The 24,504-nt window shown below is 39.2% G+C and overlaps 3 protein-coding genes across 3 annotated transcripts in view; 2 read left to right on the top strand and 1 right to left on the bottom strand.

Moving 5' to 3' along the window:
- The first annotated feature begins 11,102 nt into the window (after positions 1 to 11,102).
- On the top strand, positions 11,103 to 14,846 carry LOC307258028 (SLC35A4 upstream microprotein-like). The gene is made up of 3 exons (XM_080037415.1): positions 11,103 to 11,176; positions 12,439 to 12,537; positions 12,710 to 14,846. The coding sequence occupies exons 1-3, from the start codon at positions 11,162 to 11,164 to the stop codon at positions 12,905 to 12,907; spliced, it is 312 nt and encodes a 103-aa protein (XP_079893541.1). The 5' UTR covers positions 11,103 to 11,161; the 3' UTR covers positions 12,908 to 14,846.
- A 146-nt stretch (positions 14,847 to 14,992) lies between these two features.
- On the bottom strand, positions 14,993 to 19,426 carry cd74b (CD74 molecule, major histocompatibility complex, class II invariant chain b). Its single transcript, XM_080037414.1, has 8 exons — positions 19,312 to 19,426; positions 19,097 to 19,191; positions 17,732 to 17,901; positions 17,414 to 17,484; positions 17,148 to 17,181; positions 16,817 to 17,029; positions 16,637 to 16,672; positions 14,993 to 15,599 (listed from the first exon to the last, which is right to left on the bottom strand). The coding sequence occupies exons 2-7, from the start codon at positions 19,171 to 19,173 to the stop codon at positions 16,644 to 16,646; spliced, it is 594 nt and encodes a 197-aa protein (XP_079893540.1). The 5' UTR covers positions 19,174 to 19,191; positions 19,312 to 19,426; the 3' UTR covers positions 14,993 to 15,599; positions 16,637 to 16,643.
- Positions 19,427 to 20,881: 1,455 nt separating this feature from the next.
- srbd1 (S1 RNA binding domain 1) overlaps positions 20,882 to 24,504 on the top strand; it is a 49,369-nt gene continuing 45,746 nt past the window's right edge. The window contains exons 1-4 of the mRNA XM_080036439.1: positions 20,882 to 20,949; positions 21,751 to 21,815; positions 22,098 to 22,554; positions 22,879 to 23,109. Of these exons, the coding sequence (XP_079892565.1) occupies positions 21,751 to 21,815; positions 22,098 to 22,554; positions 22,879 to 23,109 (753 nt within the window). The 5' untranslated portion in view covers positions 20,882 to 20,949. The remainder of the gene's footprint in view (positions 20,950 to 21,750; positions 21,816 to 22,097; positions 22,555 to 22,878; positions 23,110 to 24,504) is intronic.

Raw genomic sequence — 24,504 nt, 5'->3', positions numbered from 1 at the left:
GCACTTTGGGGAAGCTGCTTCATGTCTGAGTTGAAGTGCAGGGACTGGAAGACACTGAATAACTGTCGGATAAAACTCAGCAAATGATTAAAAATAAAAAGGGATCCAAAAGCCTGAAAACATGTCTGTCTTTAACTGATGTAATCTAGAGCCGTGCGGCTTTGAAAGTGGAGACAAAGCTCAAAGTGTTCGGCAGATAATGGGGATAAGCCGTAGAGCTTTGTTTTAGCTCGCAGGGAAAAGGCTCCACAGAACATTAATGAGGCTCTGGTGTCTGCACTGCGGTCTTCAATCAGCGAGTTATATAGCATCATCTCAGATCCATAAGTGTGATGAAACATGATAAAAACCATCAAAACAGACATTGGAAAGGGTTTTTACCTGCTCCGCCATTGTAGGCGCATAAACATTCACCCATCTTTCGCTTTGGCGTGCACCGGCAGTGAGACCATGAGTGAGACGGGTTTCGGTTTGTAGCGTTCTCTCTTGTGATTGGATATTAATTTCGGGATCCCCCGAAAAGTTTATTTGCCAATTACATGCAGAGCAGCTGACTGAGAGATCGGCTTTATGTAACGCGCACATTATGTAAGTGATCACTGTATGAATAAATAGCGATTTAACACTTATATTAACATAACTAAACTGCTTACTTCACCTTTAAGCTCTCCCCAAAAACTCATCACTGTGTTTCAGTATTCAAATCTTTTAAAGTGTCTTTTAAATCTGTCATTACTTGGTGGTGGTGAGTGATATGATTGAAAAGGACTCTTCCTTTGGGAACTGGGACTCTGTTTATTGAAAGAGATCTTGCTGGGAATTTCTTGAAATGTAATATTTAAATGCTGTAGGAATTATATATGAAATTGGTCAATATGATGATACAGTGGCTACCACACAAGAATATCAACCCAGAAGGATGCTTCACTGTCGACCTGGTTGTAGGCTGCTACCTTGTCCACATACTCTAGTAACTGTCTCAATAGGAACTTGAAGTGGTAATTTCAACAAATTCAAGCGCAATGTGCTTTTGATACCGAGCTATACTGTATATTATCAGCAGTGACTAGGAAGTACATGCTAACATAAACTAATAGAGTATCAACATGGCCTTAACCACAGGCTCCTAATGGTATTAAACCCACTTACAGTAGATGCACTTACATCTTTTTACAGAAGAAACCATGCTGCTCACAAGCTGAATTTAATCAGTCAGCAGAGTTTCCTGTAACAGGAATGAGAGTTGAGAAAATATACTTTGGTAGCCACCCACCAATACCTCCATCAGCATGTCCTACCAGAATGCTGGCGCTGCCTGTTTAAAGAACAATTACACTGTGAGATGGTCCATACAAAGGACGTTTCAAGGCATTTCAGGCGGTGTGATTAAAAACCATGTTAGCTCTAGCCTACTCAGTAGATAAAAACAGATGCAAGCGAAGCGATGCAAGGGACACGTCATCTACATCTTGTCATCCATCTGCACCACTCTCATGCTTGGAAAATGTCACAAAGCAATAAAACAAGCTGTTGCCACAGTGCTGGCACATCTAGTGTTGTGGCCAGGAAAAATAGAACAACATGAAATGCTGATTGAGTTGGTTTGAGTAATGTTTGTTGGCAGTAGCATCGCACTAGCTAGCCAAGGTATTCTTTTCTTTTCAATCTTGTATTCTGATTAATTTTCTAAAATACATAGTGCTGGTTTGGACATCTTTATCTTACATTGTCAGATGTTGACGTCACCATTTTCTGGATGTCTCACACAGTCTGATCTAAGACCACCACAAGATTTCCACCATCTTGCCTCAGATTACTGTTTGTGTTTTGGTGATGCAAGCAATATGTGTGTATCATGTTTTTATTTACTGAAGGGAAATGAAAATTGAGCAGAAGTAGGTAGGCGGGCGGTGCCAGGCTACCAAAAACCCTGGCTATCTTTAAAAAGAAAAAAAATGCAACACATCTATATCACAAAAGTTGGGCTTTATTAGTTTGGACTGAAAGGGTTATAACATAAAAATGACAATAGCTTAGAAGTGCTTGTCTGTTACGTGACTAACTTTGACAGGTTGTTGCTGAACTTGTGACTTGAATTACACGGCTTTGACAGTGGCACTTCAGTGTGCCCAAAGCACTCTATATCTACCGTCTTCTCTCCTCCTCCCACTCCCTATTGATTTATGATCGCTGTCAAGTGGGGGAACTCTTACTCTTTCCTGAAATGTATGGCCAAGCAGATTCTGTTTGGGTTTTAAATAACCAAAGAAATCTAATCAGTCCAATGTTGGCAACACATCCTGAGCATTCGATGTGAATTGAACGGTAGTAAAACCATGACAGAATTAATGCAAAATAATGTCTGTATTATTTTGAGTTGCAGAGGCATTAGGCATTTGTGCTTAATAATGTATGATAAACATTACATTACTCTGTCTGTGTGTGTGCATCTGCAAACAATAGTGTGTGTGTGTGTGTGTGTGTGTGTGTGTGTGTGTGTGTGTGTGTGTGTGTGTGTGTGTGTGTGTGTAGGTAGGGCTGGGAAAGGGAACAGGCTGATTCATCATAGTTGGTTTTGCAGACAGGCTTAGAAAGCAGCAGCTCTCTTTCCGTGGCACAGTTCCCCATCCAACATCAAATATTCAACACACACCTTTTCCACGCTACATTGCTAGAAGCTCTCTGTAGAATGCACATTCTGTTTACCTGTTTTAGGTCTTCTGAGGACCTTACATCGGCTTTGTAATCAGTGGCGATTCCAGGAAATTTTGACTGGGGTGGGCCACAGAGCTAGAGTGGGGTGGCCATCGCACACCTGAATGAATAGCATGTGATATGCTGTACAACCAATTCAAAGATGATTTATAATCCCAAATGCCCAAATCAAGTTACTATCTATTGTAATGTTTGTCAGAAAACTAAACCCCTGAAGGGAATAAAGGAATGGGTGGCACGCGTGTCACAAGCACACTTATGCTGTTTTCAAGACCTTTGCTGACCAGAGACCAGTTCTAGTGGCCACAGTCCTATCATTAATTTAGTACTTGAAAATTGCAAACTGATCTCATATCAGTGGATTGGAGTGTTTGTGTGATGAACGTGGCAACTACCTATCAAAAAAAAGTTAAGAAAGAAAAAAATAAATACATATCATCTCTGATCTAGGCTATATATTAGAAAGAAAAAAAAAACATCCGAACTGGGGGGGCCACTGGGGTGGCAAGTAACATGGCCCCCCATACCCCCCCCCCCCCCCTAGAATCGCCACTGTTTGTAATGGAAAATAAAAGTGAGTGAGTTCTGAATACCACAAAGAGACAACATAAAATATTACTGTCCTTTTTTGTTGTTTCAGCTGAAACAACCTAACCTACCGTCTATTATAAGTTACTATAGCATTGTTTTTTCAAATTGCACAACAACCTAATTAAAGTATTTCTTTACATTTTAACCGAATGACTAAGGGGGGGCTCAACATTTTAGCTTCCTTCTTTGTGTCTTATATCATTTCCTTTTCCTCCCATCTGTTTCTCAGACCCCATTTCAGAACTTACATGTTCAAGTTTCTCTCGCCTGCGAAGCCAGACACCGGCCGAGTAGTCCTGCTGCCGCCCCGTCGTTATAATGGACCCGGTGGCTGGGGCACTGAACTTTAATCCAAGACCCTTCATTTCGTGGCCAGCCATTGAGGTGTGGGCTCCTTGTTGCTCCTAATGGCTAAAATGGTTGGGCGTGTGGTACAAGAGTCTCTCAGTCTTGGTTAGAGATTCAATAACCTTGTCAGTCTCCTGTTAATGGCTGAAGAAAACTTTTCCTCTTTGGGATACATTGTGCACATTTAGATAGATGGCACTTTTTACTCCCCGTTTCTACATGTGTGAATAACTGAAAATGAAGAAATATAAATGATTATAACACATGTTACCGTGCAGCAAAAAGTTGGTATTGTCCTTCCAAATATAAACGCTGCAAAAAATTCAGTTGATGAAAGTATTAAAAGCTTTCATAATAGCATTGTCCATTGCACTTTCCTCCAATTCAATTAGCTTCCAAATTCTCCATACCCGTGTCCATAGAGTACTGGAGCATCCATAGTCTTCACCACTATTGGCAAATGTCCACAGGCTGTAGGAAATCCTCTTCTTATGTGCCTCTTCAGAAAGCAGGGCTTCACTTTATTATGCTGAGCTATAGCCAAGCGCAAACCTGTTAGGTTCAGCTCTTAGCAGACTAGGGACTCCTGACGACTGTGATCTGGATTTCCACCGATTCAGGCATCCCCCACAGTGTGGGAGTGTGTGTATGTTTGTGTGAGGAAGAGGAGGAGAGAGAGGAGAAGGGAGCAGTAGAGAAACACCGAGAAAGAGTTAGAGGGTTCTGGTAGAGTCCTGCTGAGGCTGATGCAGCGTCATAGGGGGAGGAAAGACCCCTGTGATGTACAGACACCAGTGGCTTTCAGGAAACACCCATGCATTCTCACTCTTTCTCTCAATCCCATTCATTTTTTAAGCTCCTCGACTCTTTTTTTCATTCAGATACGTTCTCTTCTTTCAAGATATCATTACTTTCACTTAATTTCTTTTTTCCATCTCTTTGCAAGTTGCCAACTCTCTCTCTTTTGAAATACTTTGCTCCCAATACAACAGTCATGTTGTCTCCTTATCTGTTCTCTGTTTCTTCACACTACTCCTGACTAAAGTTTTTATCCCTTCTTCACCTGTGTTGCTCTCTCCTTTGACTATGTGGACAGATTGACGACAGAGCTACACAAATGCACCAACTACGCGCACACACACACACAGCTTGGCACATTACAAAAGACGCAGTGAGCCTGCAGTGCTTCTCTTCACTTGCCAGAGAAGCAACAGAGCTTTGAAACGGGAATTGGCTTATATCATGTTCTACACACACAAACACACATTCGCGTGTGCACAAACTAGCACACACACACACACACACACACACACACACACACACACACACACACACACACACACACATAAACACACAATCTCGCGCACACACACAAAGACACACACACACTTGCGCTCGCACACAAACGCACACGCACACACACACACACACACACACACACACACACACAAACACACACACACACACACACACACACACACACACACACACACACACACACACACTATATAAACGTTAAGATCGTTAGTGGCAAGCGGCCAGGGCACCTTTACTCTTTGAAATGGAAACAATCCATTTTAATTGCAAGCCCTACCCTTACGCTTAGTAGCCGCTCTTAAGATGCAAGAGAAAAAAAAGAAACACTTCATATTGGTGAGCCTATTATATTTAAATAAAACATAAGAGGAAAAGATAAAAGCAATGTGGGCATTCGGTTTTCAGGGTGCTGTCAGAAGGTGTGTCTATTTGCAAGTGGTATATGCACTGACCTGAATGGAGTTCAGTCTACACATAATTTTAACTTATATGTATTTATTATCTTTACAGTAGGACCATGAAAGATTCTCTGACCATATGTAGGAGACCATTAAAGCCTAAAACTTTACTAATTCGCCCGTTCAATAAGAAGAAAATCAATATTTCAGTGAAGGTAGTACTCCATCTTATCTCTTCAGGTGGCAGATCATTATTTGGTGACACTGAATTTAATGTCATTCAATGATCAGTGCTGCTGAGTCATACACATTGGTTTGGAAGCCAGAAGCTCACATCTCAAACAATACAGGTCCTTCTACAAAGTAGTCCCTCCTAATGTATTAAATCCTGTTTTATGCCAATAACATCTCTCTCTCTCTCTCTCTCTCTTTCTCATCTATTCAGAAGCCATCTGTGGAAACACAGGCTGAATACTAAACACTGAGGTTAACAAGATAATTTAACTGAGCACGGGCCAACTCAACCTACTAAAACATTAGGTCATCCGAAAAAGGCTTTCAAGTTTTATGCGATGGGGGAAATGCATCAAAGTTCCTGGCAGACTTCAAATGTTTCAAATTAATGAAAAAATGTCATCACACTATAATGGATCAGCACTGATCTCTGAACTACTGATTTTGATTTCCACAAACTACCATTACGTAACCAGTTTAACCAGCATCAAGACAAAATGGCACAAAAAATGCCTTACAGAAATACATCACAAATATAAAGTCAACAAAGCATGTGCACAATGCACTGCCGAAGCTGCAACACCCGTTTTTTCACAATTGCGGCAGGCAGCACGTTGTTTTTACACTCATGGTGTGAACTCTTTTTTTTTAAACGTTTCCTACCGCATCCACTTAGTCAGTTAACAAGTGACAAACAAACAGCTAACAGTATCAGTGTTAAAAAACAACATAACACAAACAGAAGAGATAAGATAAGATAAGAGCAGACGTGGAATAGTTTAGACACTTACACACACGCTTTATAGTATTTCACACGTCCCTAGTGCTTGTGACATCCGATACAAGGAACATATCAACCAGAAATCACTGATCAACATACGTTTAGTATAATATTTCATTACATCTATATAACTGCCAAATGAAGCTGAAATTATACAGGTTATGTGGTCATTGATGAAACTGATACTGCACTTAAAAGCACTTAACTCTTATTCCTGAAAATTCTGAGTTGAAAAAGTTTTCACACATTTTAATAAAAGACGGAGATAGATGTACCTACCCATGCGTGGTTGTTGTGAAATCAACAATAAGGGATAGTTTTTTTAATTTATATCCTACTGCAAAGCTTACTAACTGCCTGAGTGTCCTTTCATCTATCATATTTCAAATTATAAAAGCTGCATCTGCACAAACAACCCCAAGCGACTACTGTTCAAACGAATCCGAAATTAAAAATGCGAATCCCTTTAATTATATACAAGTACAAATTTAGCTAGGCTTATTGAATAATAGATGAAGCTTAAGTCACAAATCTCCCAAATTCAAAAGTTTGTGACACATTGCGCTCTGTCTTCTTAACTCAAGCTGACAGTCCAAACATAAATCCACCCTCTGCCCCTTGATGGATGAATACACACATTTCCCCAAAGCGCATCACTCTGTGCGATGGTTGCACCAGCAGCTTCTCTGACCTTTCCTTTAAAGTGACATCCAAAGATTAGTCAGCCAAATATGCCCTAGCCAGAATCAATAACCCCGCTCAACCATCAACGGCTTAGAAGATCAGATACACCTTACCTCCATCTCTTCATGCAGCTCATGGACGCCTGCTGTCTAATTTTTTGTTTGCTCTTTCTTTTTTGTTACTTCTTTACCTCATTCCTTCCATCTTTCTTTCCATATTTTTTCCTTACTTTTTCAACTGTTCATACGACGGGAATCATAGCTTGGTTTTAGCTAGCATTTAAAATACAATTAGAGTTGAAATGTAAAGTCAGCCCAATATCACAAAATTGGAAATTTGCCCCGAAGGGCCTCACAATCTGTACAGCACACGACACCCTCGTCATGGGCAGGGACGTGGCGTCTGGCTGAGGACCTTTGGCATGCGCAGGTGGTGGACAGTGAATATCTGCCAGTCTCATCCATATCACCCACAGCTCCATCTCTCCTCCCACCATGCCTCACTGGTGGTCAGCCTATGTCCCTTCTTCTTCCCCTCCTTGCACCCGCCCTATGTACCATCCTCCCCTAGGGTTCCACTGTTCTCCGCAATGGTCCAGCATGTGACAAACATGTGTGATGAGTCTGTATGACATGCCGTGTGTGTGTGTGTGTGTGTGTGTGTGTGTGTGTGTGTGTGTGTGTGTGTGTGTGTGTGTGTGTGTGTGTGTGTGTGTGTGTGTGTGTGTGTGTGTGTGTGTGTGTGTGTGAGCGGTGTTCCTCTCAGCCCAAGAGCAAATAGAATGCAAAATACTGTTTAATTCCAGCTTCAACCAGGTGTTTAATGCTTTGGTAAATATCAGGTTGGCCCTGTGATAACCCTGAATGAGTAAAGGTTAATGGACTGTCTGTCCCGCCGAGAGTGAGGATTAAAAACTTTCAGGCCCCTGTAGAGAAACAACGTGCCGCTGTAAAAACAGTAACCATGGCAAGGTTCATTTAAAAAAAAAAAAAAAAACCTTTCCATAACATCAATGGCTACTTCGTGTACACCTATTGACTTGAATGAATTGTACAATAGAAGATTGGAAAAATCTTGCCTGGTCCGATGAGTCTCGATTTCAGTTGCGACATTCGTAGGGTCACAATTTGGCTTAAACAACATGAAAGCATGGATCCATCCTGCCTTGTATCAACGGTTTAGGCTGTGGTGTAATGGTGTGGGGGATATTTTCTTGGTACACTTTGGGCCCCATAGTACACCACAGCCTACCTGAGTATTGTTGCTGCTGACTATGTCTGTCCCTTAATGACAGTGTACCCATCTTCTTACATGAACTTCCAGCAGGATAATGGAGCATGTCACAAAGCAAACAGACTTGGAGTCCCTGTCTGCCTGTCTCTCCCGCCTGTCTCTTCCAATCTATCAGACGGCAGTCACTGCCTTGTTCTCCGTTAGATCTCTCTAATTCTTTCTTCCTCTCTCCATCTTTCTACTCTCTTTCTCTTTTTTGCTTCCTAATCCATTTCATCACAGTCCATGCAATCCCTATATTGGAATTGTTTAGCCTTATTTCCAAGGGGAAATAACTTTTATGTATAATTTTAATCCATCTTTCCATTTGTGAGTTATTGCACTGATGGTTAGAAAAACTGCTAAATTAACAGCTCGGATTAATTTCTCATCGCTTCTGTATCACTCTATCTCCTGTCTCTCTAATTATTTACTCCAATTAGTTTGCTCAACCCCCCAGCTGTGCTACCTCATGCAGGTTTAGGTTCGTATGAAGTACACTGTAGATTTAATACATGACCATAAATGCATATGAGGGTAAATATTCAAATGCAGCATTTTCCCTAATAGCGCTTGATTTGAGACACTTTGCAACATGGAGGAAATGCTGACAGTTTCAAAACATGTGGTGGTTTGCGGCAATATAAAGTACCACTTGTGTGTCAGAATCTGCTTTGCAAAGCGTAATATAGCCACTGTGGAATGAATGGCTTCATATTTTCTCATGTGCTACGTTTGCTCTTTCTACACTATATCACTTAATTGGAAGTTGGATCTTAAGGGTCTTCAACAGAAGTAGGAGACATAAGGATAACACACTAATGAGGCCACTGCAAGAAAGTGAATGGTCTGCTGGCTTTCTGAAGGCTCACCCATCATAAACAGTATAGCCTACTACAGTATAACAGCATAGCCTTCTGGGTAATTTCTTTCTTTACTCTGCCTTAAAGAAAGTTACTAGGCTAGGTGATCATAAGGACACTCGCTCACCCCAGGTAGGGTCTGTAAAATGACCAGTTACGGAGGTAAGGTTTATTTCCATCATTGATTTGGCAATTAATCTCAGCAAGACAGGGAACAGAAGAAAGGTGGTAAATCAATGTGAGGAAGAGAGGAAAGGGTGACAGTATTACACAAAAAAGTGGGAGGAAATTACGGGAGTGGGATGAAAGAGGAAAGAAGAAATATTTATAAATATTCAGATTAGGACACACATGATTGAACAGCACAATAGGCTCATAAAGCATGGTAGAGGTAAAGTTGTGGAACACGTTAGTGATGGAGTATGAGAAGTATAGGCAGAAAGGAGCAATTTCATAGCTGTGTTCAGGGCAATATTTTTTTTTCTTCTAAAGGACAGGGCTCAGGCCCTAGGCCTAGGATGCCTTTCTGATGTAGTACACTCCTCGCCAGTTGATGGCGGTAATTATCCAATTCGTGGTTTGCAAACCGCAAAAGGCCTTTAGAACTTCCCCAGTCCCTGCCCTGCTTATTGAAATGGGAGAAATGCCTTTATGGTTAAGGCGTATTAAGTTAGGGTTACAGTACTGGGTGAAACTAAATGGGTGTCATCAAACTTTTTCAGCAAGGCGTCTGTTACAAGAGTCTGATGGGGATAATAAGTATAAAACATTCTTTGCTAAAATAAATCAGTGGGCTAGGAGGCTGGGTATGGATCAGGGAAGTGTAGCGGAACATACAAGCTGTCTACCTAGGCCATATTGGCTGCTGCCCGAGCTCAGTGTTGAACTTGGTCCTCTACAGGAAAAAGATAAGAAGCTGGCAACTCCAAAAATAACAGAATATTTAAAGTCAATTAGTGACACAATTTTGATTATTTTTACAGATGGATCAAAAGATCAAGTTAGTGGGAAAGCTGGGTTTGGAGTGTATGTGGAGCAGCTTGGGATGAAGTTTGGTCGGCGCATCTCTAATGGGAGCTCGGTTTTCACGTCAGAGTTAATGGCAATCTTATGGGCTTTATGGTGGGTTGAGGAAACCAGACCTAGAGAGGCTATCATCTGCTCTGACTCTGCAGCTGCTCTGGAAGCCTTAAGAGGGGGGGAATCTAAGGCTAGACCTGACATTATTAGTGAGATTTTAACTGTGATTTTTAGAATTGGGTTTAGGTCAAACATCTCCTTTAGCTGGGTTCCTGGACATGCTGGGGTCGAGGGGAATGAGCAGGTGGATCAGATCGCAAAACAGAGTTTGGGTAGAGAAGTAGACGTTCATATATCACGGGGGAGAGTGGAGCTGAGAGAAATAATTAAAGAGGGTTTAATGAAGGAATGGCAGAGTGGGCGGGAAAAAGAAAGCAGGGGAAGACACTATTTCTCTTTACAATCCCAAGTTAAAAAAGAGGTAGGCTATCTGCACTTTTCATTCCAGAAGGGATTCAGTTAAATGGTGTAGATTAAGGCTGGGGCACTGTGGGCTAAATCACTTTTTGTTTATTGTTGGAAAACATGTGTCTGGGTTGTGTGAGTGTGGGACACCTGAAACAGTAAAGCATGTGTTTCTTGAGTGCAGAAAATATCGAGCAGAATGACATTTATTATTTGATGGACTGTTAGGACTTGGAGTTGAGGTTTTTTCTATTTTTTCTTTATTTGGACACAGTGAGAACCATCAACTGAAGTCAAAAGCTATTCTGCAGTTCCTGCACAACACAGGGCTGTATGTAAAACATTAGGACAACGTCTGACCTGTGGAGGGCAGTAATACGCTGAACAGCGTCTAAATTGCCGGAATTCTATAAGAAGAAGAAGAAGAAACTGCAGAAGAAGATATTAGTAGGCTAACCCACCACAGGAAAACTATGGCGGATGACAAGGTCTGCGTCCTCAACTTTCCAGTCGAGTTTTCATTGCATATTACTGGCGTTAGTGTATTGCGTTTATTATTACAACAACTCAAACTCAACGGTCGTCAATGAACGATAGCTGATAATGTTTGTAAAGTAGCGATCAGGTTAGGTTAGCTTAGCATACCTAGCGTCAACCAAAGTTTCAAGGAGCTCGCTTTATGAACGCGATTACGCTGTATTTAAACATATTTTACAGCTATGTGAACGCACAACACATTTACACGCTGTCAGAGAGGAGTGAAGTCTTTGCTCACTGGTAATTTAACGATACATTAGCTGACTTATTGCGAACTTTCTGAAAGTTTGTCTGCTATTGAGGCCGACTGTCAGGTTTGTTTACCTTGATGTCGAGAGAAACCAGTTTGCAAACGAAGAAGACCTGTACCGTAGTTCTGTGATTCATAATCCAGTGACTATCTCAAATATAAAACAACATTGGTAATCCCACCTTTATATTTTGAAACTGGGACCTGCTCAACATTTTGAACGGATCAGGCACTCTACTATGAGGATCACACCAATATAGAAGTTACTGTAGAAAAAAGTTGAGTTTCTCAGGAACTGTGCTAGTCAAGCAAAATGGCATCAAATGAACATACGCCCTTGGCAAAAATAAGTCCCTGACAACATTTATTAGTTAAACTAATGTTGTACTTTATATTAACAGAATATTGAGCTGGGGAACTTCCAATCCCAAATGACATACTTTATTTGTCTCTGGATGTGAAGTAAGGGAACTATACTTAAATAGTATAATAATGCATTGAATTAGTTGATCTAGAAGTAGAGGAAGTCTTCAATAAATCTTTCAAAAGTCTTACAAATGCTAAGACTTGGGCATTACGATTTTATCCCACTCAATTCACAAACTGACTTAACAATAAATAAGACAGTCAATTATTACAATAATTAATGTAGATTTGATGATTTGGATATAATTTTTTTCACAATTGCACTTCAATGTTTAATCATTTCTACTTTATCACTGTGTTTGTGGAAACCACAGGCAGCGACACTAACCTGGTGTGTGTGTGTGTGTGTGTGTGTGTGTGTGTGTGTGTGTGTGTGTGTGTGTGTGTGTGTGTGTGTGTGTGTGTGTGTGTGTGTGTGTGTGTGTGTGTGTGTGTGTGTGTGTGTGTGTGTGTGTGTGTGTGTGTGTGTGTGTGTGTGTGTGTGTGTGCGCGCGCGCGTGTGTGTGTGTGTGTGTGTGTGCGCATGCGCGTGTGTAGAGTCCTCTGAGCCAGCTAAAGGACCTAGTGGAGCTGAAGGACCAGCTGGAAGAAATCCAGAAACGGGTGGAGGATGAGATACAGGCCGGGGTTCCTCCAGTAAGCCTCACACAGCCACCAATATGTTCATTTTCAACTTACTCTGTCTGAATGTATTTGATTCCCAGGCCAGTCAGTTATAATAACACATGACAACTACTGCTAATATGCCCATATAAAACTACTAGTCAGACCACCGAGTACACGGTCTTATCTCTCCTTTCCTCCTTAGGGTGGCAGTCTGCTGGGTTCTCCTTTCCTGAAGGGTTTTCTGGCCGGGTATGTTGTCGCGAAGCTACGCTCGTCAGCGTTGATGGGCGTTGCCGTGGGAACGTGTACAGGGATCTATGCAGCACAAAGTTACGCCGTACCCGACATTGAAAAAACCGTCAAAGACTACATACGCAACCTGAGAGGAGGAAGCAAATGACAAGAGAGGAGGAAGAAAGCCATCTACAAAAAGAGGGTGACGGTACAACTAACCATGGGAACAGATAGGATTTACAAAAGTTCTTTTTTTTTTTAAAACCTTTTTCACAGTTGAATAAATAGGAAACAATGCTAAACTAGAAAGCCAACTCATGGGAGGTGTAGCGGTGATTCTTTTCATATTTCATATTTTCTTTTTGTTTGTTTCAGTTGAAGTGGGGGACTGAAATACATTATATCATGCACATGGAAAGTATGACAATTCAGTTCATTTAAACATGGATACCCAATGTTCCTTCCCCAGTATTTCTTAAACTATAATAGGATCCTTATAGCTGCTATACATGACGTGTGTGACCTAAACGCTGTGCTGCCTGAATCCACAGCATGTGCTTTCTGAGGACCCATTAACATATAATGAGACCAACCAATATCCACATGTGCAGATCAGCTGTCTTAGCTGTTTTGTCTTATTTCTTAATGAGGTTCTCCATAGAGAAACACAGCACTTCTTTGTTTTATTTGGTGTAGGTTTTTTTTCTGCAGTAGGCATGTGAGTTTTAGATACAGTATTCTATCTCTTTATAGTCTTCTGCCCTCTACTGGTCAGAAATGGCTATAGCAGCCTAAACCAATTATCACTTATTTGCTCAGGAGGTGATATAGAGATTGTCTCACCTTACATGTCATGGTGCTCTTCAGTGTAAAACCTGTCAAAACCCCTTTGTTATCATCACAGGTGTCACAACAAAGTCTATGGTGTGTTGTTGTTGGTAATGTGTATTTGCCCCTTTCTGTGTTTACAAGTCATATTCACTTGGTAAAAGATTTACATTTTTAATTTATAGTCTTTATCTCATCTCTCATTTTTTATAGTTGAAAAAAATATTTTAAAAAACAAAACAATCATGCAGTGCACTACATTTAAAAGTAAGTTAAGTGCTCTGGGGAATATATTAAATGTTTCTTTATATATTCAACCTTACAGTGCTAAAAACAATAAGAAAATGAAATGTACGCCATAGTGAAATAGTTTTTTTAACATGTTATTATAATTGAACATGGCAGGGAAGTGTGTGTTAAATATATATTAAGAGTGCCTATTAGGGTCTTATCATCTCATGCCATGTGTGCAATAGCCTCTCCTGAAAGGATTTGGCTGCCTATATGCTGGAAACTAGTTGATCTTTTGCACTTGTGCTCATTGTATTTAAATGATTGGAAGCTGTTACTTTGTGTTGTAGCAATTAGTGATTTTTTTTTCTTGTCCCATCTTATCAAAATCTGTCAAAAAGATCTTGATTTGAATTTAAGGTATCTGCATCATGTTTTGAAAAGTGGTATGTAGTCTAAAGTGTTTGTTTTATAATATTGAGAAAGAGAGATTATAAAAGTTGAATTGATAAATATCCAATTGATGAAATATCACATCCATTAACAAAGCTGTTCATGATATTTGAAACGTATCGTTATATAAACCTCATAAGGATTCTAGTCTGTGTGGGGCCACAATGCTGTAAATACCTACTTATAAATAAGTTATATTTCATAGTAGATTTATGTCAGATAAAAAAAGTTTTATTAATATCAACACAACTTTTTATACCGTTTTGAGAAAAATATTACCTTATTACAACAACCTAGCATAATATAAAAACAAATAAATCCACATCCAAGGATATAGCCGAAATTGACGCTCTATGCTTATTTACCCACTTGAGTCTTTAAAAGGTATTACACCAAAAAGCCATAAAGAAATAAACATACTGGAGTTCAGATTGAATATTTTTTATTTTGGAAAATGTATCGTCAAACTTTGTGTATTATTTTTGTTTGTAACTGGAACCCAGAAACAACTTGTGCCTATTGACGATCTGTCTTTGTATTGCATGCTCGTAGTTTTCTTAATTTCCTGCCTTGTGTTGTTTTTGCATGTTTTTTAAATGCTACATTACGTTTAAGATTCGATATGCTGGGATATAGAATATGACGGTTCAAGAGATAGTGCTTTATTCATCAATGTGGAAGTGTTCAACTGAACAGTTTGACATTTCATTGGGATATTGAAAAAGAAAACCACAAAAACTGTATTTAAGAGCTTTATTTGGGTTGGAAATAAATGGTGAGAGTTAAGTTTACAATTGCCTCAAAACTGGATTATTTTTGGTTCCTGATTGGTCGAAAATGTGTCAATACTTTTCAATAACTTTTTTTAATTCTCCATACATTCAAGATATATGTAAACACACTGTGTATCTGAATATAATTAATACATCATCTTTTGAATAATTTAAAAAAACTATACTCTTTACAAACAATATATTAATTAATGGCAATACTTAATTGAATTACCCTTTGGTCTTTTTTTGATTCTTTTATCTTTACAAATCCCCCAATATAGAAAATGGGTTCTTTTTAGCAAAACGACATGGTACAAACATTTTAATAAAACTACTTTTAATGCCGCAAAAAACAATATCGATGGTGGTATATGTCATCAATAGCTTAAGTCACCTCTGTCCATACAATATTGGTGAGTTGCAGTAAACCTAAAACATGATAGCAAGTGGTTATAATAAGTTTGTAAATAATCATTGATCATTGAATCATAATGATTGATTAAGTTGACAAAGTTGTAGCATGTGATGATTTGAAGTTGATCTTTTGCTTGTCTCAGCAGGAGATTTCATCAGCTTCAATTATTCATGAAACAGAAAGAGAAATACAAAAATACAGTTCATTCAGGGTTGTAGCAGCAATATAAAATATTTTACACTAAGAAAAATCCCTTTTCAAAGGGTTTTATAAAATCCTTATTGGCTATAGAAATCAAATTTCTGCATTGAAACTACGGCTGTCAAATTAACGCGTTAATTTCGATTAATTAATCACAGAAAAATGTACGCAATTAAACAAATGAACGCAGATTAATCGCACTTCTATAATGCCCTTTGACCCTGTGCAAAAGTGGTGCGCAGCTGCACCTGTAGCTTGCAGACACGGCCCGCACGGGTAAAAGGGAGAAAAGTTAAGAGAGAAGCAGGGGAAAGGGGCCGAGGGCTCTATGGACGGTTTATGGGATGCTTCGGACAAATAAGCATGAAGGTAGGAAGACATCTTACTCTATTCTCCGCAGTGTCTGTGCATTATTGATTTAGTGGGTGCAACAATGTAGGTTCAAAACAGTATCTCTCAATCTTCCTCCGTGTGTCTCAATTTTGTTTACTAGCTGTCTCGTCTCCCGCATAAACGGACACCCGCCCTGTGTGTGTGTGTGTGTCAATATTTTTGCCTATGAGTACGACGATGGTGAATGAATCGGCATAGGCTATGCGCACCTGCAGTGCAGCGCTGTCTGTTGTGGGAGATGGAAAGTCGTAATTTAGTCTGCTTGTTTTTTTGAGAAAATTCGGCGCTAGTTCCTAATTTTATTTCATGTAGAAACCTGGCTGAGTGGAGGAGACAGAAATTACGAGAGACGGAGAGAGAGAGAGAGAAACAAACTGTAGTAGGCTATACAGCTGTTTATAAACAGGCATAAAAGTGTCATAATAGTATGCGATTAATTTAGATTAATTAATCACAGAGCCTGTAATTAATTTGATTCATTTTTTTAACTTGACAGCCCTAATTGAAACTTAAGCGGAGAGGCATATAATAACACCTTATGTACAGTATTACACACAGAATTGCATACATAGTGAGTCAGAGGAACAGTATTTGTACTCACCCCAGTATCAGGCAGTCAACGCTTTGCTCAGGCTGCCTACAAAGACAGAAATGTGACTGTCAAAACATTGCAGATTCAAACAAGCTCCTACTGAACTAAAAACATAAATGCCACATAAAAACAGTAAATGTTAGAATCATTCCTGTATTTCTAGTTTAGTTTTTAGTTATCTCCTCTCACCAGTGACGACAACTGCGCCGCAACGGGCCCGCCCAGAGCGCACGGATCCAGGGATCAGTCGCCCGTCAGCTGGGTTCACACACCAGCACTGGCCTTCATAGCACTGCTGGGCCAGGTATAGGCCGCGCTCATCACAGACCGGCTTGAAACCTGGCACCTGCACAGGCTTCAAACCAGCCGCCTCCAGCTGGCAGACAGTGGCCTGCTTGGGGTCTGGGAGAGCAGTTAGATATGACAAATTTAAAATAAATATTTTATATATATACAGTTTATACTGTATATATACTGTATAAATGGATACATGGATATTTTAAAGATGTATACAACATACCAATTTCTGGTGCTTCAGTGGACTGAATGGAATCCTGCAATACACAATTAGTGGAACAAAACAGATAAGGATGAAAACCACAACTTAAATTTGATTTCACCAGATAATGACATGTTTGTCGTACTTTATAGAACAAATCTAACGGATAAGTATGTGTTTATGCAGTAAAACACAATCCAATGCATTATTATGGGAATGGATTTTTTAAAATCTGATATTGACATAATCCCACAAAAATCAGATTTTTATTTATTTTATTTTTTTACCTGGTCCACAGAGTCATCCATTAGCATGGGCAGGGAGTTCATGGGCAGGTGCATGCGCATGGGCACAGCAACTACAGAAGAAAAAAATAACAGATTGATTGAGAAAATGAAATTTAGAATTTTGGTTTGCCTTTACGCCCCCACTGATTTTTATTATTAGTCTAATGAGTAATAATACAGGTTTTGAGGGATTTTTCTGAAATCTGACATTGTCAAAGGTTGTTGACAACAATTTTTCAAGCATGAGACATTGTGTTAAATGCCAACAGTGTAAAGAATACCCCTCCTCCTAATGGTAACTGTGTTTGGGCTCCTCACCAGATCTTCCCTTGGCCAGCTGTGCCTTCAGGTCGTTGCTCTGATCCTCCAGAGACTTGATGTCGCTTCTCTGGCTGAGCAGGAAGTAGGCGACCATCGCCTGGCCCGCAATGAGAACACAGGCCAACAGGGTAATACCTGCCACCTTATAGGCCCGAGAGGAGCGGCCACTGGAAAGCACAGAACACAAAGAAGGAGAGGAGATTTATTTTTTAATTTGGAGGACTTTTTGGACATTTAAATCCAAGAAAGTCTATTCAGTCTATCAGCAATTTATCAGTTTTAAGCATCAATACATTGTTGACAGCCTCTGGTATTTTCCTTGTTTTATGGTTTGGAGGTTAAAAAAGAAAAAAAAAACATTTAGAATTGATAGATGCCACTGACTAGGAGGTCAATGGAACAACAACTTAGGTGGGAGACAGATATGAAGCGAGCGAGAGAAAATAAGAGATACAGTAGTTAGGACTGAGAGAGAGCAGAGGAGAAAGAATGAGGAACATAGTAGAGGCTGATGCTTGGCTGAGATTTAGGGAATTTCTAAAAAAAAACAGGAACCTCAGCCATGTACTGTATGTGATGCAGACAGTACGTCACAGCCACCTGAGTGATGAAATCAGCTGTTGTCAAGCAGACTCTTAAGGGACAGTTAAGGATTTTGAATTATACCCTTTTCAACTAGCATTTAAAGGCCTTGTCTGGAAATTCCCAATAATGTAAATTCTGTGTTCATTCCTTTGACTGATTTTAAACCTCAAATCACTGATGTGTCCAATCTGCAATGAAATAATACTGAATCATTAAATACTGTTTAAGTTACTTTTTAGTTTTTATGTGTGCTCATACATTGTTTTTTCAATAAAGTGGTTCTATTTACTACTGAAAACAGAACAAAATACATAGAATACAATTAAAAATCAGCGATGACATCCATGGATTTCTATCAGGATAATAACCAATAGAGTTGTTTTTTTCAATGTATCTCCTTATTATCCCCAACTTCGTGTATACTTTACATTATTTTGGACAATTTAAAAAAAAAAGTGTATGCACTTTCCTTGTTTTTCTAACTAGCCATTGGTTTCCATTATTTGCTGTACAGTATAAAAATGAATTATCAGACTTTTAACATTTGCCCAACCACTTCAGGGAAGTCTTTATAACATTGAACATTTACAGTAGGCCTAAATGAATTTAAAAGACAATAAAGATAGAAAAACCTGTTAAAAACACAATCCTTGGGGGCGCCCGCGGTCGTTCTCTGCATGTCACTCCCCTCTCTGCCCCATTTCAACTCTGTCTCTACACTATCAATAAAGCATAAAAATGCCAAAAAAAATAAATAAAATAAAACACAATCCTTACCTCTGTGCTGCTGGTACATTGATGGCTGTATACTGGCCGGGGCCTCCGATGAGGGTTTGGGTCTCGGGTTCTGACATCTTCCCACAAACAGAAAGCTGTAAACACAAACAAATACATGTCTACATAAATATTTAAAAACATAGAATAATATGCTCTTGAAAAACACACACCCACATAACATGCACTTAGTGATCACATATACACAGAAATGATACCTTGTTTCCAGTCAAGTTGAGAGCTGTTTCACTAATAAACAGTGAAGTCAATGAAAGATTTCAGTGAGGTTATCACTTTTAAGGCTGATGAAAGACAGAAGGAACTGAAAGTAACAGGGGAAAACCCACACTCAACCTGAACAGCCAAATGCTCTTCTGGCTTTGTTTTTTTCTTCTAACTCATTTTCTGATTGGCTCCCTATATTGATGCGTCATCTGTTACCAGAGACAGAGTATAAAGACATTTATCAATGGTTGAAACAGCTTGTTAGGTTAGGTTTGTTCTCCCTTTATAACACTTTAAATGGTTTAAATGTCTAATTCATTAAATATCTGATGAGATATAAAAAACATGGCAATGATACTAATGTTTGGAAACTACATTTCTAAAGTTGTGAAATGAAATTTTAAAGAATATGAAAACCTCAGGCCATGCTTGATACCAGAATCACACACTATGCTTTAAATATACCACATTATAAACAAGTTCTTTATTAATATTATTAGTGTGAGTGTTTTTAGGTATTAGTATATGTTTTTTTCATAGTTTAGTTATTTACTAACTCTAACCACTACACCACGAGCACCCCCAGAAATAATGATGTTTCGTTAAAATATTTCCTACACATTTCAAGTAAATATTAACACATTCTGCTTAGAGATCTTATGTGGACAGGTCTTTTTACCACTCTGAAAGTCTATATGCATGTGTGTACAAGTAGGCTACATATGTTTCACCAGCAGATGTGTAAGTTTCCTGAATTGATTAATTGATTAATTACCTAAATTGAATAAAACAATAGTAGTCACACTTTTGCTGTAGTTGTTACACACTTATAGTATTTCACAAGTATTTGTACATTTGACCCAGACTGTTTTAAGCCATGTGATAGGTAGGTAGTTCCCTGCTTCTCACAATATGAACAATCAATAAATGATCATGGAATTACATTCAATAAATGATCATGGAATTATGCATTTTTAGTTTTTGTTTTGATTTTACCATTATAGGATTAAAATAAGTTACATAAAATGGATAAATGATGGAAATCAGTTTGTTGTTTGAGAAGCAGTGCTTTACCTGCTCTTTAGTTAAGGAAGTGAGATTGCAGTGGGGCATGAGGGGGATGTTTCAGAGAACTGAACAATTAAAGTAAGTCAAAAACAATTTCCCTTTATCAGGGTCATATACCAATGAAACAGTCTCAGTGTTCCGTGTACAATAATATTGTTGTTTATGGGCAATATCCTGTTTGTAAACTAAACTGTGCAGTGTTTTTTCTACTTATGTATTAGGCTATATGACTTTCTGTTTGTTCAATGACTTCAGTAGCCTATGTGTTTACTTATTTTAATTATTGTTACTTTATATTCATTATTTCCTGAAATCAAAAGGCGATGGACGTTTTATTTTTTATAGTTTTCTGCAATAAAACCCCAGTCCAGTTGGTCGCGGTAAAGAGCCTCTAGCAAACTCACCAGCCAATGAGAAAGGATGGTGTGGTTTGCCCTTTAAAACTTTCGGACGTTGTGATTGGATGAGTCCAGACTGTTTCAGGAAGCAGATATCCTTCTTTACTAGCTACAATTTTCAAGGGAATACCCGGAATACCAAAAGCAATTTGAGCATTTTCAAAGGTATAACAGTACAATTAGTTAGTGACACTAAATGCTGTGAAATGTTGCCATAAATGGATATGCCACACTATACATGTATTGCCATTTGGCTAGCTAACTTTGCTAGCGTCAGCGTGGAGCGCCAATTTTGAAATAACAGCTAACAGAAGCTTTGTTATTCTAGCTAGCAAACTTTATGTCTGCGTCATGTACATACATATAAATACATGTATTCATATATATGCGTCATGCAATGTTGCTGCTGAAGCACAAATACAATGTAATTTCTTTCTCTATTTATCTGAACGCTATCTGTGTTACTTTGCTTGGTAATGACATTTGAGATTTCTAACGTGATTTTTGAACGCTGGCGTAATAACGCATTTCATGGATATGGACAGGTTGAGACATTTAGGTGACACAACGTTTTTTGCGTTTTCGTTATTTATTTTTAATGACCTGAAATACAATAATGATGTACCAAATAAACAACAACAACAACAACAACAACAACACATTTTTCAACATTTGCAGCAGATCTTATTACTTTTTCACAAGACCTAATAAGTCATGTTCTATGCTAAATTGTCCCTAATACCAAGTTATCAATATAAGGTTATTCTCTGCAATTTTGGATATTGTAAAAGTGGTGTTTAATTACATTCCTTATTCCATTGAAATGTAACACAGTTCATTATAACGGCCACAATGTTTGCTGAATTACGCAATTGCAATGGTGTAGCTTTGATGTAAGGCATGGGCTAACCATGGACATATAAAGGAAGGGGCTAACTCACTAATGTTTAACACCTTTTCTAACAGATGATGCGAAGACCCCGGGCAACAACTGCCAAAGATGTAAAGTACACAGACATGGACTCCGACCTGTAAGTGTTTTCTGTGTTTTCTGAACAGCAAAATACTATTTAGAGTCATGAAGGCAGGCTGGAGAGTCTATCCTTTCAGGAATCACATTAACAGTTCACCATCTAATCATGCATACAGTGTTGGACACTGTTATTAACATAATCACAAGAGAAATAACCCTGCATTTATAATGTTGGAGGAGGCAGAGAAAACCTGGGGACATATTTAGTAAACAATGTGCTACATCCCATTCTAATGTTAGAATTTGCAGATTTTTCATTTTGTCCCTACTTTACCATCAGGTCCTTTTCCCAGACATTGAGTAGTGATGACAATGATGAGGAATCAGATAAGGAAGAATGGAGGCCACAGGAGACGAAGCAAAAAGCCCCTGTCAAGACTACAGCAGGAGAGAAGAAAGCAGCTGTCAAGAGAACTGCCAAGCCAAAGGAGCCTAAAGCACCCAAACAACCTAAAGCTCCCAAAGTGCCTAAAGCTCCAAAAGTGCCTAAAGAACCCAAAGTGCCTAAAGAACCCAAAGTGCCTAAAGAACCCAAGCCGAGGGCACCACGCAAACCTGCAGCAGAGCGGAAAACTCAGGCCGCTAAAGCACCTGGGTTGGCTGGACTAAAGAGGAAGAACATTGATGAGGGCAAAAAAGATCAGGCTGCAGAAGAAAAAGGAGAAACACAAGCAGAGGACTGTCCACAGGGAGAGAGGGATGGAGAGAGTGGGCCAAGTATCAGAATGAAGGCAGAGGTAAGACAGGTTGCCATTTTAGTAGGGTTTTATCTCCATACAGTACACACACATATACAAAGGAAGATTAGATATTGTTTTTTGTATATTTTATGCACAGTAACTAACAACTGAACTTCAAGTATCTGTGTCACTGAACGGTGCACACCAAAATTGCTGCATAAAGAACAGTCAATTGAATAAATACTTTTTGTAAAATACTTTAAAAACAGAGCAAAGTGCTCTTTTTTGTATCTACCTTTTATCAAACTATTCAGTATATCCCATCACTCCTCTTTTTATATTTTCTCTTTCCATTTTTCTCTCTCATCTTTTGTCTTGTAGAGGGTGTCATTTATCGTGTCAGATGCCCATCAGGCAGACACATGGGCAGGCGAGGGGTCATCACTAGCTGGGCTTACAGCAAAGAAAGAGGAAATGGAGGAAGATTTCACGTTTGGTGAGCCCTGTCAAAAGAAACAGAAGACCAGTGGTACCGGCCTAGGACGACCAACTGCTTTAACATCATCCGAATCTGGGAGGAATGGACTCAATATGACCTGGGACTTGTTAGAGGTATTGTAGCATTTGTTATGTGTGGTAAAGTTTTAATGTATGTATTTGTCAGACAGTGATAGTAGCTGTGCAACATATGACAGTGCTTGTTCATAATTTACTGACTAGCAGACATACAGTATAATGCTGAAATGTGGGGGTAGTTAGATGGTGAACCAGTGATCATGCACCCATGAAACTTTCACCGCCAGGTGTTGCCCAAACAGCAACACTTAAGTCTTTTTACATTCACATCTCTACCACTGTAAGTCAATGTTATGTGATGTGAAATATCAACAGGTAGCTTTACTCTTTACCATTGCATGTTCTCTCTTGAACACACCCTGCCTCGATCAGCTATTCAGTTTGCAAGTTGACATTTATGATGAGTGTTGATGTATAAAAATTACTTAAAATAGGCAATTAACAAAATTACTAGAAAGCAGTAAAAATACCCACCACTAGTGAAAGAAATGGTGTACCTACATAGTCATCACATTACATACGTATTGCCTTCCTTAGACATATGCATTGTATTGCTAATGCCAGAGATATGCACTCCAAGCTATTACCAATGCACCAACAGTTTGTTTTGTCTATTGAAAAGTGTCTTACTACCTACTTACCTATTTGTGTATATACAGTGCCTTGCAAAAGTATTCATACCCCTTGGAATTTTGCACATTTTGTCACATTAAAACCACACACGTACATTTATTTTATTGGGATTTCATGTGCTAGACCAACACACAGTGGTGCATATTTTTTTTAGAAATAAAAAACTGAAAAGCGTTGTAGAACCACCTATCGCTGCAATAACATCTGCAAGTCTATTGGGGTATGTCTCCGCCAGCTTTGCCCATCTAGAGACTGATATGTTTGCCCATTCTTCTTTGCAAAATAGCTCAAGCTTCAGATTCAGCATCAGATTGGATGGAGAGCATCTGTCAACAGCAATTTTCAAGTCTTTCCAGATATTTTCAATTGTATTGAGGTCTGGACTTTGACTGGGCCATTTCTAACACATGACGATGCTTTGATTTGAACCATTCCATAGTAGATCTGTCTGTATGTTCAGGGTATTTAACCTTCTGGAAGGTGAACCTCCACCCTAGTCTCAAGTCTTTTGCAGACTAACAGGTTTTTCTGCCCTGTATTTGGCTCGACCCTTCTTCCCATCAACTCTGACCAGCTTCCCTGTACCTGCTGAAGAACAGGACCCCAACAGCATGATGCTCCCACCACCTTGTTTCACAGTGGGGATGGTGTGTTCAGGGTGATGTGCAGTGTTAGTTTTCTGCCACACATTGAACTTTGCGTTAAGGCCAAAAACTTAAATTTTGGTCTCATCTGACCAGAGCACCTTCCTCCAACACTTGCCACAAGCCATGCGGGGGACACAGCATATTCAGATTA

The sequence above is a fragment of the Ammodytes marinus genome, assembly GCF_949987685.1.
Source record: "Ammodytes marinus genome assembly, chromosome: 11".
NCBI lineage: Eukaryota > Metazoa > Chordata > Actinopteri > Uranoscopiformes > Ammodytidae > Ammodytes > Ammodytes marinus.
Note: the sequence above shows the minus strand (reverse complement) of the source record. Positions and strands in the feature narration are given on the sequence as shown.

Excerpts from the sequence above, each read along its gene's own strand:
- LOC307258028 (XM_080037415.1), top strand. Across the intron at positions 12,538-12,709 it reads TACAGGCCGGGGTTCCTCCA|GGTGGCAGTCTGCTGGGTTC; the intron begins GTAAGCCTCACA and ends TTTCCTCCTTAG.
- cd74b (XM_080037414.1), bottom strand. The coding sequence starts at position 19,173 with ATGTCAGAACCCGAGACCCAAACCCTCATCGGAGGCCCCGGCCAGTAT. Across the intron at positions 17,902-19,096 it reads AATGTACCAGCAGCACAGAG|TGGCCGCTCCTCTCGGGCCT; the intron begins GTAAGGATTGTG and ends TGTGCTTTCCAG. Across the intron at positions 17,182-17,413 it reads TGGATGACTCTGTGGACCAG|GATTCCATTCAGTCCACTGA; the intron begins GTAAAAAAATAA and ends TGTGTATTGCAG.